This window comes from Eucalyptus grandis, chromosome 2 (genome assembly GCF_016545825.1).
Source record: "Eucalyptus grandis isolate ANBG69807.140 chromosome 2, ASM1654582v1, whole genome shotgun sequence".
NCBI classification, from domain to species: Eukaryota; Viridiplantae; Streptophyta; class Magnoliopsida; order Myrtales; family Myrtaceae; genus Eucalyptus; species Eucalyptus grandis.
In genome coordinates, this window is record NC_052613.1 from 16779366 (window position 1) to 16799849 (window position 20484).

Here is a 20484-nt window from a genome sequence, read left to right on the forward strand (position 1 = left end):
CAAGCTAGATATGCTCGGAATCTGCCAACAGAGGTCATGCATAGTGACCTTAAAAGTCTACACACTAGGATTATAAAAATCTCTGATGTGCTTGTTAATTGTTAATTGAGTTATATGTTTGAGTAGTAACCAAGTATGGAATATTGGAATGCACATAAAATGCACTTTTTCTTTTGTATACAAGTGGTTGGGTCCAGTCTTCTAGAAGAAAATAATGGCGATGGGGATATAATTGTAAAGAATACCCGGAGAGAGAGAGAGAGAGAAGGGGAATCCACCCTAATGAGCTCTTTTTAATTTTATATTTTTTACCGCTAGTGATTCCTAATGGAGGCCAAAGGGAGATTGGCGAGACAGAACCAGAGAACAACCCAAGCAACATGATTATGCATGCACAATCATGGAGACGATTTTTAGAGTTAGGACAATGATATGGATGGTCCTTAAATTTTCACCCAATGTGCAATATGGTCTTTAAGTTTTTAGTTTATTTAATATGATCTATAAACTTGTGGTCATTGAACTTTTAGTTTGCATAATGTGGTCTATAAACTTTTGGCATATGTTCTATGTAATTTTTGAATTATATGAAAATGTTCAATGTAGTCATTTTTAATATTCAAGATCAAGGACAACATCAAACATTTTATATAGTTTAAAAACTAAATGAACATGTACCAAAAGTTCAAGGACTACATTGAACAAATAAAAAATTTAGGGGTTACATTGCATATTGGGTTAAAGTTTAATGATTGCATTGAACAAATTAAAAGTTCACATTTCACATTGCACATTAAGTCAAAGTTCAAATGTTATTTGTGTCATTTTTCCTTTAAAGTTACCTTCTTCTTCTTCTTTTTCTCTCTCTCTCTCTCTTCTCTCTCTTTTTTCTCTCTCCTTTTTGCCCAAAGTGTCGCTTGCGAATGACCAAACATGATATGTTTGTTCTAAGATGCTCATTTGAAAATGCCCATTCTATTTGGTCACATAAGTAAGAACAAGGATAAATGTAGTGAGGGCTCTTCTTCTAAGCCAAATCATGGTACATCAATTTCGCAAAAGAGAAAATAAAAAAAACCTTTAGAGATGTCTAAGTTTTATATTAGTTGTTGTCGTTACTTGGAAAAAATGACACCATAAGTGTCATAACTTTTCTTCAATCACTTAACCTATGTTAGGTGTTTACTTGAATATCGTAACTTTTTTTTTTTGATCATTTGAGTGCCATATAAAATTTTAATCCATCACTAAATGCCATAATATTTTAAAATGCTCACCATAAGTACTATGCCACATCAAATTTCTGGCACTTCAGTGATTTTTTTTAAATTTTTTGGCAATTAAGTGATTAATTGAAAGTTTTGACATTAAAAAATTATGACTCTCAAGAGAGTATCATATGAAAGTTATGGTATTTGTGATATTTTTATCTCATTGTTGCTCAAAGGAATTGAAAGTAATCATTTTTCAAGAGATTTCTCCTTTACACATGAAAGATGGTTTTCGTGGTGAATGGTTTTAGAATTTAAAGGTCTCGCCCGCTTTTCGATTCTCTTAAACACAAAATAAGGAAAACAGATCATTTATAAACAATCTCAAAGTTGAGGTAAGGCGATGCCAAGGTCGCGCTACCTTCATCAAAGGCTGCTGGTGTCGGATCTAAGCGAGCTGCCTATGTCGCATGATGCCAGATTGATATGCATAAAGATGAGGGTAAGGGTGAAACATGAATTTAGATAGTTTAGTGAGGACAAAATTAAGAAAAAAGAAGAAAAAATTTCATTAACCCCTAAAATAGCATTCTAAAAATTTCGAAAGACAATGTTAGTTGGAAGTTGCAGAGGGCCAAAACACTAAGAAAATACTAACATTTTGTTCAAGAGCTTTGAGATTGTGCTCTCAAACACCTCAACTTTGGTACAACGGCAGGCTCACGAGACTTTGGAAATACTCTCCCAAATGAACCCGCACGGACCAAGTTTTCTCTTTTGAACAAGTTAACAGTATGCCTAGAGAAATTAAAGCAACACATGAAGGTGCAAGATTTAACAGCACATGAGAAATGCAAATTGGATTATACATCTAGCAGTGAGTATAGTTACTTCCAACAACCATTTGAACACACTGTTTTTTGTTTTGATGCCACATATCATATCCATAGTTAGCGCATTCATCTTAGTTTGAAGCTCCATAAGTTTGAGGGAGGAGATAAATGCTTGCTTTCACAAATTTTATGCTAATTGACAATCAAATTCTAAGAAATATTAAATATAGCATCTTATCTTAACGTCATGTAAAATTTTATAAGATCTCTCTAGCAATTAGGGTGAGCAAAAGGATTTGACTTGATTGGACCGGCCGGTGCTATCCAGTCCCTAGGACACTAGTTCGATTCCTAGTTCCATAAAACATAAACCAATTATTTTGGTCTGGTTCCCGATTCCTAGGATGGAACTAGCAAGATTGAACCGATTATTTTTTGAAATTTTAATTTTATTTCTTCAAAATTGTTGAAGAAATATTTTGAACTCTTAATTATCAGGGACTTTCTCCATGTTGATGATATGCAAATATTTAGACAATAAGCTGAGAAATGTATACTTTGGACAGGCGTCTGGCTTGGCTTTTATTCATAATCCCTTTACGATCTTTGTATGCCCATTTGAGGTTGGACTTTCGACGTGTATGATTTGTCTCTCTTGTGGTGTACAGCCTTCCATACAAATGCTTTCGATGTAGGACTCTTGGCTTGTCTCTTTTGTTGTGTCCAACCTTCCACGCGAACACCAAAAGTCCCACATTAAATGGGCTCGTAGAGACAGGAAGAGGGTTGCGAATAAAAGTCAAGCCATACTCCTATCTAAGGGTGCCTTTCTCAGCCTTTTGGGTAAGATTAAGTATAGTATTTGTTGAGTGTGATGCTCACCCAAATTTTGAAGCATTTTGATCTTTTTGTGGGTAAAGAGCAAACGTTTGATTTTAAAGAGAAGGGGAAGCCGATTTATCTGTAATTCACTAGTTCCATTGGACCACCTAGGTCAGTTTAGTTCTTGATTTCATGACTAGCGGTCCAGTTTCCGATCCCAAAAATGGGAAACCAGTCCTACTAGTCTAGTTCCTATTCCTGTTGGGACTAGACCGAGAACTAGTCACCCTTACTAGCAATCTCTATGTCCAGATTGACAGAGCATTTAAGTTGAATTCTCTATCTTTCTCAATCATGAAATTAATTAATACTATGTGGCTACGACAATCCGCCCTTTGAGTGCTTGATACCGTTACATACCTTTTTTTTTGGAGGAGGTTAGTGTCGATCCGGGAGAAATTAAAGCAACTTATTAAGGTGCAAGATTCAACAACACGTGAAGTACAAATTGGATTTTACATCTCGCGACGATTACAATAAATTAGAATAACTATTTGAGCAGAGAGATGATGTGTCCTCTCACAATTTTTTATGCTAATTAACAACCAAATTCTAAGAAAAGTTAAGCACGGCATCTTATTTCAACGTCATGGAAAGATATGAAAGATCAATCTTCGCCGTGCCCGGATTGACAGCTTATGGCGGCGAATTTGCGGGAAAGTTCTTTAACTTTCTCAATCTTGCTATTAGTTAAATAAATATCATATAGCTTTTTTTTATATATATTAAAATAGGGGAAAAAAAGGACACCCAACCTTATGGAAAAAGTGCCAAAAAAATCTTAAACATTTTATCTTTATGCCGATTTAGTTCTAAACCTTTTTTTGGTGCTAATTTAGTTCTAAACATTTTTACATTATGTCAATTCAGTCATTTTCGGCTAATTTTGGCCAGATTTTGTTATTGGACGCGGACGGCTGACGGATGGCTAATCGGCGCTAACATGGACAAATTTAATAATATTTTAATATTTTTTTCTTTTTTTCTTCCCTCTTCTTCCTCCGGCCCGGTTGTCGGACCTCCTCGACCGGCCCCAGGTGATGGCCGGCGAGGTCGAGGTCGACCTCACTAGCCACCTCACCAGTGGTCGTGAGGGCGACCTTGCACTGGGCAGCAAGGCTCGCCCTCGCTGGATCTAGTGAGAATCGAGCCTCGCCCAACAAATCGTTATTGCGGGAGAAACCAGGTGAAAATCTAGGGCCGGAGCTGCGCGACCGAGGACGGCCCCGAGCTCCCGTAAAACTCTAGAGATGACAACGACGACGAGCAAAGGGAGGAAATTTCTAGGGTGAGATTGGGATCGGGGAACGGAGCGGGGAGAGCTGGCCTCGCGCCAAGGCTGGGCGGGCTCGCCCTCGTTGGCCCTCGAGGCCTGGGCAGCGAGGGCGAGCCTCGCCTCCTAGCGCAAGGCCACCCTCGCGGCCACTAGCGAGGTGGCTGGCAAGGTCGAGGTCGACCTCGCCGGCCGTCGCCTCTAGCCGGTTGGAGGAAGAAGAGGGAAGAAAAAATAAAAATAAAAATATTAAAATATTAAAATATTATTAAAAGTTGTTTACATAAGCGTCGATCAGGCCACGTTAGCCGGCCGGTGTCTAGTTAGCAAAATCTGGTCAAAATTGACCGGAAAGAACTGAATTGACACAACATAAAAAGGTTTAAGACTAAATTAGCACCAACAAAAGGTTTATGACTAAATCGGCACAAAGACAAAATGTTTATGACTTTTTTGACACTTTTCTTCAACCTTACTTAAACGAAAGTCCTCACATCCCCTTTTTCCTTGCTTTTGGTTTAGCCCCAAGCCGTTGCATGAAATTGATTAGCTTCGCACTATTTTGAGGATAATTGTCTCAAAAAGTCATTCAATCAATTCAATTCTAATTTTTTTTAATTGTGTTAATTCAATTCTAAACCTTTTTGATGATTTAGCAATTTAGTTCTAGATCTTTCAATTATGTCAATTTAGTATTTGTCAATTTAGTCATAAATTTATTATTTTGATAATCGGTTGGAATGACTACGTTGACAAAATCATCATAATGTTTAAAACAAAATTGGTAAATCATCAAATTGTTCAGAACTAAAATTGGTAAAACACCAAAATGTTTAGGACTAAATTGGCATAATTAAAATGTTTATAATTGCAAGGGAAGAAGCAACGGTTGGTGAAATAGTTAACGTAAATTGAGAGTGGTGTGCCAGAGACCGAAGATTTCCTATCTAGAACTAGCTTCCATGCCACAACCCAATTTACATAATCAAAGACCCGCAAAAAAAAAAAAAAAAAACCTCACTAGAACAGCAGAATTCCCACAATAATCACGAATACATCAAAATACGTAAAATAACACACACAACATTAACGAGACAGAACAATAAAACACAAAATTGGAAGAGTTTCAAGAAAGCAAAATCGAATTCAGAAGGCGAGCGATTAGCAAACCGAGAAAAATGAAAGAGAAACGAAGGAGATAGTGAGAAACGGGCAGAGAATAAACATATTGATGCAACCCCAGTTCGAAAGAGGATGTAGTGCGGTCGTTGAAGAAGATGCGGGGAGTTGTCATTGTAGAAGATTGTCAAGTAAATTTGCTATTCCTTTGCAAAATTTGCAATTTTAGCTTATTGCCATTAGAGATTGAATGTTAGGGATTGAAGGCGAAGAGGACGACCATGGCTTGGACCAAGAAGGAGATGAACCGAGAAAGAAAAAGGAATGGACAAAAAATGGTTTTGGACAAAAATGACCCTGAGCAATGCTGTCGAAATGACCATGTCCTCACCCATCGGCCAAGCCCATATCTAACATTAACTATTGTCATTTCATACTTTTATCTCAATTTCAGATCATCTTTTCAGAAAATAACCTCACTTCATATCCTTATTTGAAATTGGATTAATATCATAAAGAACCCAAAACTAATTAGTTTTTGTTAATTTTACTGTAAAATTATCAAGTACAGTTAACGGGTCGAACGGGTTTAGGGTTTTTGTTCTTCATTTATTACATGTCTACTTGTTTAAGATTTTTACGATATTAATATAATTTAATGAAAATTAGCAGATGAGATATTCATCAACTTTGTACAAATTTGGAGTTTTGTAGACGTATTATTTTAGAATTTTTTTGTGATATTAAAATCTTCTCAAGTACGAGTGGTCCTGCTCTAAACAGGAGAAAGCCCTTCAACGCAAGTTGAAGGGAGGCTGCAATGCCATCTCGGTGTCTTAAGAACGTTCATATCCATACCGAAATTGGTCATCCTCAAGTACAAGTGGTCCTGCTCAAGAAAATTGAACTTCATATCCATACCGATTGGACCCACGCGGGTCTTGCAGCGCACAGCCGCCTCAGAATATTCTTTTCTCTATAAATGGAAAAATATCGTTAAAGGTACAAGAACCTACTTGAATTATTACTTGTCGGACAAGGGTAGCAGGTGAAGGATAAAAATATTGTTAAAGGTACAGGAACCTACTTGAATTATCACAGCTTCACTCACTCCCTCACCGCTTCTCCTCCTCCTCTCCTCTTCTTCTTATAAATCCACGTCTCCTTCACCTTCTCCCCTTGTCAATCGTTGATCATCGGAGCCTCTCGGAAGTTGTTATTCATAGCAATGTCTGGTCCACAGTGCTGCGCAAACCCTCCGGCCCTCGATCCGAGTAGTGGAGCGGGACACGTGGAGCAAGTGGGTGGCCTCGACGCATACGTCGTCGGCTCGCTGGACTCCAAGCTCGCCATCATTCTCCTCTCCGACATCTTCGGTGCGTGATATCGACTTTGCGGTAGAAAATGGCTATCTATGATCAATGGTTTGACTTCAGTTTAGTTTTCTCTTCGCCTTCTTTTGTGGAGTGCGTGTATTCACACATTTACAATCTTTTACTTGAAACTTTCCTCCTTCTGCTGCGGTCCTGAGTATTGATGGTAATTTCTTGAAGTTGTAGCGTGGAAACAGAATGGATTTTATTCGCATTATCATTGGCCAAATTATGTCTACTGCTCCTTGTCATATATACATGTGGTATTCTAATATGAATTGTGTGTCTTGACGGTGCAGGGTATGAAGCGCCGAATTTCAGGCATGGACCAGTAGGTATCGGAGATTAGCTGAATTCCTGAAAATGCATTCCCTCGGAGAAGTGTGATTGATGCTAATCTGTTGTTTGCATCAAGTGGAAGTACTATGTCTAATAACAGTCTGATATTCTTTCACGACTTCTTCTGGAAGTTCAACTGCCACCATGCTTCCCAATTTGCAGGAAACTTGCGGACAAAGTTGCGACTGCTGGTTTCTACGTGGTTGCTCCTGACTATTTCTATGGAGAAGCCTATGATCCTGAGAATGCTGAGAGGCCCATACCGGTTTGGGCGAAAGATCATGGAGTGGTATGTTCTGTTTCCTCATACATTTTCTTATAGTGCTTATAATCCTCATCTGTTGGTAGTTGGGATGTTCAGTGATTATAATGGCTTAGACATACGATTTACTTGACCATACCGATGTGACTTTTTTGTGTTTCTGCTCACAACTCATTCATATGACACAGTTCCATCTTTGGGTCTATTGAATAGTTAATGGATTCAACTCATTTATTTTCAAACTTAGTGTCTATCAGTTCCTAATTGTTGGAACTACTGGTCTGCAAGTCCTTAGCCTTCTTTCAGCTTTCGCTAATGCAGGATCTTGCTTGGTAGTACGTGATAGCTTTGAGATTGTTGAAATTGTTAGGTTGTTTGTTAATGTGTGGTCGGACCAATTTGTGCATTGTTGCCTCTGGCCTTATTTCGTGTCAATTACTAGAATTGTTTTTTGCCATTGGAAGTCTTAAACTTCTAAGAAAATGCACATTATACACCCAAGAGAAGAGTAAAACCAGGGGTTGGGATTTTCTTTCCAATGGAGGTAATATTACTTCAATAGTTGCTCGTTTACATTTTTCTTTGACATGGTGGTATGTTACATTTAGATTTGTTTCCTATAGACGAAACCTGAAAGGAATGTTTAAATAACCAAAAAGCTGGTGACCATTTAGAGTGAGTACTTACTTATAAATCTCTTAAGAAAGATTTCTCCCATCTAATGTGAGACTTGAGGTGTCACAAATTCCTTAGCCCTCTCACTCTATCAATCACTCCCTTCCTTCACTGTATAGGCTAGGGGGCTAGCTTGTACTAAAACTACACATCTATCGGAGGGAATCTTGCTATGATGTGATTTGTGCAAACCCACGTGAATCCTCATGTGTCCTGCGTTTAAAAGAGTACTCAAGTAATCATAGAAAGCGGTGACCATTTGTGGGATCTTTCTTAATTATGAATCACTCAAGAATATCTCTGAAGTAGATATGTGTTTTGAGGATACACTATGCCATTGATCTGAAAAGCGCAGGAAGTGATTGTTGAGATGAGAGGACTCAAACGTGGTTGAACTATTTATAGATTTATGGGATGGCGGAGGGGTGGGAATGCATCAAATCACATCTCGAATAGGATGGTTCCTGCAGGTCACGGGCGGGTATTGACAAGAATATCAATCCTATAAACGGAGAAGTTTATGAAACTTGAATTAACACATTAGAGAGGAGAGACATTTTTGATTGATTCATAAGATAGATCTACTCCCAACTGGGCTCCACTTTGTACGAATATTTGAAAACTCCTTCGGTAGCTCGGCAAATGTGGATTTTCACATGCTTTGAAGTTTGGAGGTTGGAGTCTTGAAGATTGTGGATAGTATTTTTGTAAATGGGAGCCTGGGGTCATATAACTTGTAGAAAGAAGTTTACGTCATACCTCCTGTACTCTTGATTATTCACCGAATAGTGAATCCCGTTACTCCATGATGCTTCCCTGTCCCATTTAAAGGGTTTTTTCACGTATTCTTGGTGTGTTAGTCTTGGTCCGTATTGGGTTATTCTCGTTGCTGGTGTTTGGTTTTGTTGAATTTCATTTAAACACGTCTAGGTGTGGAAGGTGCATGCTCCCTGCATATATCTCTTTTGTTTAAAGCTAAACACCAGTTTTACAGGAATCGGGATACGATGATACATTACCGGTTATCCAAGCTCTGAAAAGTAAAGGCATATCTAAAATTGGGGCTGCAGGCTTCTGCTGGGGTGGTATGTGAAGCATATCTTCAGACCATGGACAAGATATCACACAAAAGAATTCCTCTGGATAGCATTTCATATGTTTTTAACATATCTTAAAATGTTTTCTGTTCAGGTAAGGGTGTGGTTGAGTTAAACAAGCGTGAGCTCATCCAAGCTGGTGTTATATTACACCCTGCACTTGTCACTACTGATGATATCAAAGGTATGTCTACCCCATTTTGCATCCACACACGGACTTTGCAGCTTCTTGATATAAATAACAAGTTGACGTATTATGAAAAACAAGTATGTACATCAAATTGCATTTCTTCAAACATGAGTGGAAGGATAAGTGTTAGGAAGTCCTCTGTTTTTAAAAATGCATTTAAGTCAAAAAACTTGCAAAAAAGTGCATTTAAGTCCTAAAACTTGTCAAATTGTTTCAAATGAGTCCCAGGTCGACCGTTAACATTTTCCGTTAAAATTATTGACGTAGCATTTTAAATAATTTTTATTTTCTAGGTTTATTTTTAATTAATTTTTATCCATTTTTTAAATTAGATTTAAAAACTAAAAATTAAATTTATTCTTATATTATTTTCAACAAAAAATAAAAGAAAGTTTAAAAATTTATTTTTAAAATTTTTAAAAATAAATTAAAAAATAATGTTAACTTTTAAATATTTTTTAATAAATATTTTAACTAAAAAAATTATTTTTAATTAAAATGTTTTTTAATAAATATTTTAACTTTTTTAAAAAATTTTGGTGAAAATAAGATAAAATGAACAAATTTGATTTTTTTAGTTTTTAAATCTATTTTTTAAATAATTAAAAAATAATTAAAAAAATTCACGTGGAAAATTAAAAATTATTTAAAATGCCACATCAGCATTTTTAACGGAAAAGGCTAACGTCGTCAATCTTAGAACTCGTTTGAAACAATTTGGGAGTTTTAGGACTTAAATGCACTTTTTGTAAGTTTTGGGATTTGAAATGCATTTTCGTAACAAGTTGTAGGAATTTAACACTTATCCCGTGCTGGAAAATGAAGGCAATAGATATTATCTGTCTCTTTATCTGTCTCTTTGACTAAAATTGGTCTTCTTGTTGTTTTACAATGTAGGGCAGTCGTACTTTCTCTGCCTATTTAGCATTCCTTCTTACCATCGTCTGAATCCATGAGTGCATGAATGCAGTGGTCCGAAATGAGCATTATAAAACTACTTTATTCCAGTGGCCAGGAAAAAAATGTGTATAGATGTTAGGGGGCTAATTGAAGTCTGTTTAGTATGGCCCAAAGAAGGTCAATTTAACATTTTGTTGGTGCACTTTCAAGACTAGTTTATTCAACTGATTGGTCTGTTGGCAAGGGTTAAGGTTCCTATTGCTGTGTTAGGAGCTGAGGTCGATGAAAATGCTTCACCTGAACTCCTCAAACAGTTTGAAGAGGTGCTTGCTGCTAAGCCCGAGGTAAGAAAGCCCATTGCTTTTGATCTGTGTATGAGTATTCCTTGTAATGAACCTGCAATTGTTCTGGATGCTAAGCTATTCAAAAAGTTGATGGTGCTTTAGATGTCCAACAAACGGAACATTGGTCTTGAAAAGATAAAAGTTCTTTCCTGTAAGCTGATATTTGATTAGGATAACTAGGATAGTTCCATCTCTTCGTTGTCCAACATGAGAACCCTGGGAATGATGATCCTCGAAATACCGGATTCGACACTAAATCGAACCCCTAAATCAATGCGGAAGACGAAGCCCGGAAAACGAACACGCATCACCGATCCTAAAGCACACCACAGATTCGAGCGTACCTTTTAGCCACAGTTAAACACCGACGCCGATTGAGGAAGAAAATCCGGTCGGGTCGATCCGATGAAGCCTTGAAGGGAAGAATTTGAAGCCGTATGCCTCATCTGTTCCTTTTGAGAGAAAACGCGGGAGAGAAAAGATGTGCGTAATTTCTAATTCCCCCACGTCTTCTCTCTCTCTCTCTCTCTCTCTTTTATACCTCCCCCCATCCACGGGCCATATTCCCGTGGGCCGGCTCTCTTGGCCCAACTTGGGCGGGACGGGCCTTAAGCCCAAATTAAATAAAGCCTTCATCTCCCACTCGCACATGGTGGGCCGAACAATATTCTCTTTACCTCTCTTCAACATTCATACCGGTGAATAATCCGTGCGACTAGCATACTTTGAGAGCTCGTTGCTATACATCTGTTAGGAATATATAGCAGCTCATTAATGGGCGTCACACTCCGAATAGATTTAGTATGCAGTACCCTAGATCGATCGATCACATTTATATATCTCTTGATCTCTTTTTAAACAATGATATATATTGTATTCACAATTATAATTATCACAAAAACAATCATAATTGGTCGACTGAATACAAAACTACAATGTGATTCTCCAAAATCGATCTTCCTCTTTCCTTCAAACTCTCAATTTCAGTCCAGCTTGCTTTTTCTAGAAATGCACCATTAGATCGAATCATCTCATGACCATTGGTAACACCCTAAGATAGCAAATACTAAATAGAAATCTTGAGAATAAGTAAGAGTCCAGGGGACTAAAAATTGAGGAACTCTTTTCCTCAAGAGTCTCACACGTCATAAAAGTTGAGATCAAACTTTTTGCCACTCTTATTGGTCGTCTCATGCATACGTAGTATGAAATACGTATTACGATATTAAATCCTTTCCCATGGAGCGTATGTCTGCACTTTTCAATACCGTACGAGATGATAGTTCGGACATACCTAATGTCTAACTTGAGTTCACATATCTACTCAATCACAAAATTCATCGAACTCATCGGCATCATAGACAGATAAAGTAAAATATGTGAGGTATTTTACTTTCGGACATCGTAAGTATTATGTCCTCATCTTAACACTTAGTTAAGGTGACATACGTATTTTAAGCTTGAGCTCTCGATTATCACCTAGATAATAAGCTTAAAATCAGTCTCATCTCTATTTATCACACAGAAAAACGAGGCGATTACCCGTGTGAGTGGGCTAATCTTTTATCTGTCCGACATACTTCTCAACTTAAAATAATACACTGAGTATTGAGATGCATAAAGATCAAACAAAGATTCATAGGGATTAATAATGAAACAACACTAGTTCATAAATGTGAACAACTCAGGGAAATTATCAGACTCTACGCAATCCTAGAGATTTTACATGACCACAAAACACATCTCTAGGTATTGGCTTTGTCATAGGATCTGCTACCATTCTATGCGTAGATATGTACCGTAAGTTCACATCCTTTCGTGCAACCATATCCTTGACAAAGTTATACTTGGTATCTATATGTTTGGTCTTGCCATGATACTTTGGATCTTTGATGTATGCTATAGCTGCTTGGTTATCACAGTTAACCAATAATTGATTTGCAGCTTTCTCAATAACACCTAAATGATCCAAGAATCTCTTAAGCCAAGCTTTCTTGTACTGCCGCTGATAATGCCACGAACTCAGCTTCCATCGTGGATAAGGCTATGCATGTTTGCTTCTTACTACTCCATGATATGGCGCCATTGCTCGTAAGAAAGCAAATCCCGAGGTAGATTTTCTTTCATCTAAATCTCTCCCCAATCAGCATACGAATAGCCTTCAAGTCGCAGATCTTTCCTTGGTAATTCAACTTGTAATCAGCAGTTCCCTTCAGATACCTCAGTATTCTCTTAACGGCTTTCCAATGTGCTAGACCTGGATTGGATTGGTATCTACTCACCATTCCAACTGCAAAACATATGTCGGGTCTTGTACACATCATAGCGTACATCAAGCTCCCAACAAAGACTTGCATAAGGAACATGTTTCATTTGTTCCTTCTCTTGTGGAGTCCTTGGACACGAGTCTATGGCTCAATCCTTCACCTTTTGCAATAGGAGTGTTTATGGGTTTACAATCTTGCATACGAAACCGTTCTAGAACTTTGTTTATATAAGTTTCTTGCGAAAGAGACAACGATCTCTTCGAACGATCTATTGAAATCTTAACTCCAAGAATGTATGCAGCCTCACCCATATCCTTCATCTCAAAGTTAGAAGACAACCAACTCTTGTGATCTTAACAAACTCCATATTGCTTCCAGAATTAGTATATCATCAACATATAATGATATGATCACAAATTGATCCTTGGATCTTTTGATATATACACAATGATCCTCATCAATCATCGTAAAATCATATGCCATTATGGCATTATGAAAACGTATATACCATTGTCTTGATGATCGCTTAAGACCATATATCGACCTCAAAAGTCGACATACTTTTTCTTCTTGGCCTTTCACTATGAAACCAACGGGTTGTTCCATATATATTTCTTCCTCTAATTCTCCATTGAGGAAAGCAGTCTTTACATCCATTTGATGTAACTCAAGATCCAGGACCAGCCACTATTCGAGAATAATGCGAATCGAGGTAAATCTCACTACGAGAAAACGTATCTTCATAATCAATTCCTTCTTGTTGATTATACCACTTCGCCACAAGGCGAGCCATATGCCTTTCAATCGAGCCATCAGCCTTTTCGCTTTATTTTGAGAACCCATTTGTTCCCAATAGCTCTGCGTCCTTTTGGCAGATCAACCAGTTTCCAGACTTGGTTTGATTTCATCGACTCCATGTCCTCTTCCATTGCATTAATCCATTTTTCCTTACTAGGGCAATTGAGCCTCATTTATATTTCTTGGCTCATCCTCATCTTGTGGAGCAACCATAAAAGTTTCCCCTTCAATGTCAAAACGTCGACGGGGAATACTTTGGCAACTTGTTCGCCGTATGGAAGATTGTACACTTAGCACATCATCCCCCATCATTCTCCCACTTGGATTAGGTAATGATGATGTCGTCTCATCATGTGGTTGCAATTGAGAATTAGTTGAATTCAATTCATCACTTCTCATATTACTCCCACTTGGACGAAGTCCACTAAGGTCATTATCTTGATCCAAGGTTTCAAATAGGGAACAATCTTCCCCTATTTCGCCCTTCTTAGAAACTCATCCTCTAAGAATGTGACATCTCGTGATTCAAACCAGTTATACTCCCACTTTTCTGCTCACCAATGAACACATACCCTTTCGAGTGTTCCGAGTATCTTATGAAAATACTCTTCTTCCTCTCGGGGACCCAATTTCCCAAACTTGTGAGAGGACTCATGTGTATAGGCAGCACAACCTCATGGCTTAAGAAAACTCAAGTCCGATTTTCTACCTGTCCATAACTCATATGGAGTGGAAGTAACTGATTTGGAAGGCACCCGGTTAAGTATATACGCAGCAGTTAACAATGCATCACTCCAAAAGGTGATAGGCAAGTTAGCATGCGCCATCATGAACCTAACCATTTCCAGTAGGGTTCTGTTTCTTCTCTCTACAACACCATTTTGTTGAGGAGTATATGGAATAGACAACTGTCTTTCTATTCCTTTTTCATCACACAATTTTCTGAACTCATCAGATAAATATTCTCGACCTCGATCGGATCTCAATGCTTTTATTTTCTTGTCTAATTGATTCTCTACCAGGTTCATAAACCTTTTGAAACAACTTATTGCTTCAGATTTATGAGAAATCAAATAGACATATCCAAATCGAGTGTACTCATCTATAAAAGTGATGAAATAAACAGCCCCATGCCTTCCTTTCACATTCATTGGACCACAGAGATATCAATTATGGATTATATGCAGGAAATTCAGCTCTTTTTCCTTTTCCAAATGGTTTCCTTGTCGTTTTCCCTTTCTGGCAATGCTTACATATGGACAAATCGACTTTTTCAATATTGCCCAATAAGCCTCTTTGGCTAGTCTATTCATACGCTCACAGCCCAATGTGACCAAGTCTAGCATGCCACACATTCACATCATTATCATATTTATTAGGAGACGTGAGAAGGGAATAACAGGCATTAGTATTAACATAATCAATATCTAATACAATAAAACCATTCGGAAAATAACCACAACCATAGTAATTTGTATCCAAAAACAAATTCACACTTCTATTACGTAGTTCATATTAAAATCTAATTTAACCAACACTAATGGACACTAAATTCCGACGAATCTCCGAAGCATACAACACATCATGAAGGAACAAAGTGTGTCCACCACGCATATTCAGTTGGCATGTGCCAATTCCTTTCACTTCAGCTGGAGTTGTTTCCCACATAGATCCACTTAGTTCCAGTTGGTACTCGTCGGAATTCCACGAAGGATCCTCTATCCTTCGCTACATGGTCCGTTGCTCCTGAATCCACAGTCCACAAAGGATTAGACTCAGTTAAGAATACATAACTCGACACAAAAGTAAAGTTCTGAAAAGTACAAGGGGTGCATACCTTCTTTGGCTCACGACAAGCCGCGAGCATAGTGACCCTTATTGTCACGCTTGTAGCATTTCACCCTTGCAAGCTTTTTTTCATGCGGGGACGCTTCCCTCTTTCATGTTGGTTAAACTTGGGTTTCTTCCCCGAAGGACCGCTTCTTCCTTGCCTTTCCTTATCAAACGGTTAGGCGCTTGCGCTTGGAGCTCGAAGCTCTATTTGAGCTAGAACTAGCATGATAGAGTTCAAGATCCGGCTTAGCCGCCAAATGTGCGGTCCTCTTCCACTCAAGATGACGCATTGCATCCTCAAAGGTTTTGATATTTTCATTGTGAGTCAGGTGCACCTTCATGTGCTCCCAACTCTGAGGCAAGGAACGAATCACTGCTTGCACTTGCTGCTCATCTGTGAGGACATGGCCAGCATCTCTGTTTTCGCTTATTATGTTTGACATCTTTCTAAGATGTTGCTTCATGGTCCGACCATGAGGCTTCTTATAAGAGTCAAACCCGATAATGAGTTGCCTCGCCTAGTCACCGAAGTATGACCAAATCTAGCTGCCAATGCCTCCCACATTTCCTTAGCATTGTCAAAACGCCGAAACTCGCATGACGTCATTTTCCATGCTGCTCAGCAACGTGATGCGAGCTAGAGAGTTCATTCTTTCCACGCAGAAAAAGCTTCGTGTCTTTTGTGCTATGCAGTGGTTCCCTCTTCAGTTCTACCATGGTCATGACAAGAGCCTCAAGTGCTTCTTGCTCTTCCAGCACATACGGATTTTCATTTGCCAAATTTCATAGTTGTCTCCATTGAGCTTTTCACCTTTGTTCAGCTCTCGGCAACTATGCCCTTTGTGGTGAAGCCATTGATCCGAACAAATCGACAAATATGCACGAATTATTAATGCCTATCATTTATGCATCCTATTTACATAGACCCATCATATTAATGAATAATTTCAAGTAAGGTTTCAGAATCAAAAGGTCACTATGTTTCCAATCATCCTCCAAAATCCTAACTTAAAACTATCATCAATATAATTGTCTTATGCAAAATCAATTCTATGAAGCTACAAAAACTTCTAAAACTACCCATAGCTAATTACCTGAGAACCAGTAATAACAGAAAGCAATATATAATAGAACATCCAATAAAAACAATAATGCTTTCAATTAACACAATTAGGTAGTAATCATTACATAATATGTCCACAAATCACACTTAACATATATCACCAATACAACTAACACCAAGTCGACACACGAACCGGGAAAGATCCTCTTTTGTTCAATTTCTTGATCTTTTCCCTTGAAACAATACAATAATATTCATTTACAAAATCCATCACAATTTTCTTATAGGAAGCTCCGTTGACATCCCATATGCGATTCAACACATCTTGCCATTCGGGTGGAAGAGTGTTTATGAAAATCGCACCATCTCGATCGTGACATAGGACGACCATTCCATATGACCCGTTGAATTTTCTCGTTGACTTCAAGGACATGATCAATTAAGTCACCTCTCCCATCGATGATCGCCGCCCGCCTATCAACTTAGACACCTATCCTTTGTTCATCCAGAATCGCGCGAATAGGTGTGCGCAACCTCGGGAGAGGCATTGTTCCTGCAACAAATGCAGAACAAATAAGGGATCACATTATAATCCACATAGACTTAATTGAAAAAGAAACACATTCTTTCCTTTTTTTTTTTTTTTTTTTTTTTTTTCGGGTCAACGGTCAAAGTCAACGGTCAACGGTCGTCGGTCAACGGTGGTCAACGGTGGTCAACGGTCAACGGTCGTCGGTCGTCGGACCGGTCGGGCCCAGTTCGCGCGAACCGACGGCACGTGCCGTGCGCGTGCGCAAGCTGACGTCACGCAAACGCAAGCTAAGACGTGCCGCGCGCATGCCGGCCCCGCGCGGTCGGGCTGGTCGCCGGCGGGTGACCGCCCGGCGACCGTCGTCGTGCGTGACGCGTCATCGATGACGTCACCCTAGCGGTTATTGACCGTTGGGTGACGTCGGCAAGCGCCGGTCCGCGGGACCGGCGCGTGCCACTCGTCGGCCGGCGGTGCGCACGCGCCGAGCGAGCTAGCGCTTCCGGCGCGTGCGCGCGCCGGCGGCGCACTACCGTCCCCGGACTCGTCTCGACGTTGCCTTTCTTCCTATGCCATCAGAATTTGATTGCGACTTACGCAAACTCGGAAAAAAGGGCGTAAAGGTGCTCGGGTGTCGGGATTTCTCGCCCGATCCGTACGGCCGAAGAACTTTGCGAAAAATCAATCGAAAGCATGAAACAAGATCGGAAAACATGAAACCTGGCTCGATACCAATGTTGGGAATGACCGATCCTCGAAATACCGGATTCGACACTAAATCGAACCCCTAAATCAATGCGGAAGACGAAGCCCAGAAAACGAACACGCATCACCGATCCTAAAGCACACCACGGATTCGAGCGTACTTTTAGCCACTGATTAAACACCGACGCCGATTGAGGAAGAAAATCCGGTCGAATTCGATCCGATGAAGCCTTGAAGGGAAGAATTTGAAGCCGTATGCCTACTGTTTTTGAGAGAGAAAACGCGGGAGAGAAAAGACGTGCGTAATTTCTAATTCCACGTACGTCTTCTCTCTCTCTTTATACCTTCCCCCATCCACGGGCCATATTCCCGTGGGCCGGGCTCTCTTGGCCCAACTTGGGCGGACGGGCCTTAAGCCCAAATTAAATAAAGCCTTCAAGAACCAAATGTGTCCGACTCTGATTGCCATTTAAAGACAAGACGAGACAGGGAAAAGTTTTTTTATCAGTAGCAAACATCCACAATTCCTTTATTGTGTTGTTACTAAACCTGTAAGTTTTGAACAGCACATGGATGAATCATGTTCTGTAAATGAGGTTTTTCACCCTTGTTCACTAGATACTCCTTTTGCCTCTCAAAATGACGTTCGATATCATTAATCACTGTGATTTGTGGGGTCTCAATAGCTCTTCCACACCAGGATCTTCAGATTCTTGAATTGAATCTGACTCTCTGCTGCGTGTAGCCTCTTGTATGAGAAGTTTGGAAATGATGCTCTTTCAATCTTGTCGTGCAGGTTGACGGATTCGTGAAGGTCTATCCCAGAACAACTCATGGATGGACAGTGAGATACAAGGATGAAGAAAAAGCTGCTGCGGAGGAGGCTCATGTAGACATGGTACAATGGTTTGTGAAGTATGTCAAGTAAAGAAGCCACATCAAACCTTAAATAAGTGGGAAGTAGGACATGATTACCTAGTATGATATACGAGTTGTCAGGTACCATATTTCTCGTTTCTTAGTTTATCTGGACGCCTATGTGGTGTAATGTGTAAGAGATGGAAAGAGCAATGTTATTTGGAGTTCCTACAATCTTTGTTTCAGTGGAAGAGCTGTTGTATAAGCATCTGGTCGTTCTAATCCCCGTTCCAATCCCTCGATTCACTTCAAATTTAGGGATGGACATATTTTCTATTATATTGCGTTTCTTCAGATGAGTAAGCTGTTCAACGTCAGATAATGTCATAGTTCGGTTTGCATGCATAATCTCTACTATTTTATGAAAATTAAAAAGCTGTATTTTGTGTAAATCTCAATGTACCTTTTGTGATTAACATGAGACAAGTCAGATGTGACCCGAGTTCCATTGTTAGTGATTGGGTCGGGCCATCGAAGTCCCAGGGCATGGTGAACTGTGACCGTGGTCTATTGCCAGATATACAAGGTCAAGTCGATTGTAATGGATTGATTGATAGCTATGGTGGAGGTGTAAGTGAACTTTCAGAAAATGAATTGTGATGTTTTAAAAGCATTGATTATCTTTTGAAATTAACCGTAAATTTTTGTGTAGATTGGAAGTATTTTTCAATAATCAAGTTCAACTTCGATTTGAAGCTTGTCCAGACTAACTTCAACCTAATACATGCGATGGTTGATCTCGACTTAAGATATATTGAGGTTACTTTGATTAAGAAGGAACACCTCAATCTGTTAATAAAATTTGAGGGGAAATTACACAAACTCTCTATGAACTGTCAAGGCGGTGCTAGTTTGTCTTCAATCTTTCAAATGTTACATGAAATCTCCGAATTTTCATTTTATTGCAACCGTTAACCAATCATCTATTTTATTGTTTGCACATGCTTAATATGTTTGTGAGATTTTTTGGTACTACCAACTGTTCTGAAAACTTAAACTGTTAGGTGAATATGTGATTCTTACACTTAGTCTAGTCTTTTTGGCTAGTACTAAGCGTGGAAATTTTTAATTAGGGAGGCAAATGAGGCCTCATAAAATTTGAATTCAAGATTTCCGACTCTGACACCATGTGAGATTCTGTGGGATCGCTGCTAACTGTTCTTAAAATTTAAACTGTTAGATGAAGACGTGATTTAATATTTACATATTTTAATGATGACCGAGGATAAAATTACAATTATTCTTGAATTTTTTAGTCTAATCGCTCTATTGCCCCCAAATGTGTTAAAGATTATAAAATATATATATACATATATATATATATATATATATATATATATATATATATATATATATATATATAGGAAACTAATAAACCAACGTGATGATAGTTGGAAAAAATATTACCCTCCTTAGCAAAGTTGGTGTTTCTCGTTATAGCCACCAAAGTGATTTCGCTCATCCACCTCGCGCAAATTGTATCTCTCTAATTGAAAGATGGTTCAACATCATTTATTTATTTTTTAAAAAATTCTAGTATTTTTAGCATATTGTTTAGTTGTTTTTCTTTTTCCATAGTTTTTTGGTTTGCATAATTATGTTGTGTTGTCCTGACGATTGTAAGAAGGCATTATTGTAGCATAACAACGGCCATGAAGATGTTACTGAATGTTTGAGATAAGTTTGAAAAACTTATTGCTATTGTTGTTACTACTACCACTACTTCTATAATGTCCTAACATTTGTCTAATAATCATTACATTTCCTCTGTCTAATAATCATTACATTTCCTTTCTTAATTTTTCTTTCTAGTATCTGTTGTATAAATTTTAATATTATTTTTTTGGGACTGTTTAGAGGTTAAAAGAGTGAT

General features: G+C 38.6%; 1 protein-coding gene across 1 annotated transcript; it reads left to right on the plus strand.

Annotated features, from left to right (window-relative positions):
- Positions 1-6436: 6436 nt before the first annotated feature.
- Positions 6437-18868, plus strand: LOC104424930 (endo-1,3;1,4-beta-D-glucanase). The gene is made up of 7 exons (XM_039307874.1): positions 6437-6694; positions 6991-7012; positions 7193-7319; positions 8962-9052; positions 9159-9252; positions 10399-10498; positions 18490-18868. Exons 1-7 carry the CDS (start codon positions 6547-6549, stop codon positions 18619-18621), a joined length of 714 nt encoding a protein of 237 aa, XP_039163808.1. The 5' UTR covers positions 6437-6546; the 3' UTR covers positions 18622-18868.
- Positions 18869-20484: the final 1616 nt, after the last annotated feature.

What these genes read in the sequence shown, in the direction of transcription:
- LOC104424930 (XM_039307874.1), top strand. Translation starts at nt 6,547, where the DNA reads ATGTCTGGTCCACAGTGCTGCGCAAACCCTCCGGCCCTCGATCCGAGT. An exon ending in TCTCCTCTCCGACATCTTCG is followed by an intron (nt 6,695 to 6,990) that starts GTGCGTGATATC and finishes TTGACGGTGCAG; the next exon opens with GGTATGAAGCGCCGAATTTC. An exon ending in TGCAGGCTTCTGCTGGGGTG is followed by an intron (nt 9,053 to 9,158) that starts GTATGTGAAGCA and finishes TTTTCTGTTCAG; the next exon opens with GTAAGGGTGTGGTTGAGTTA.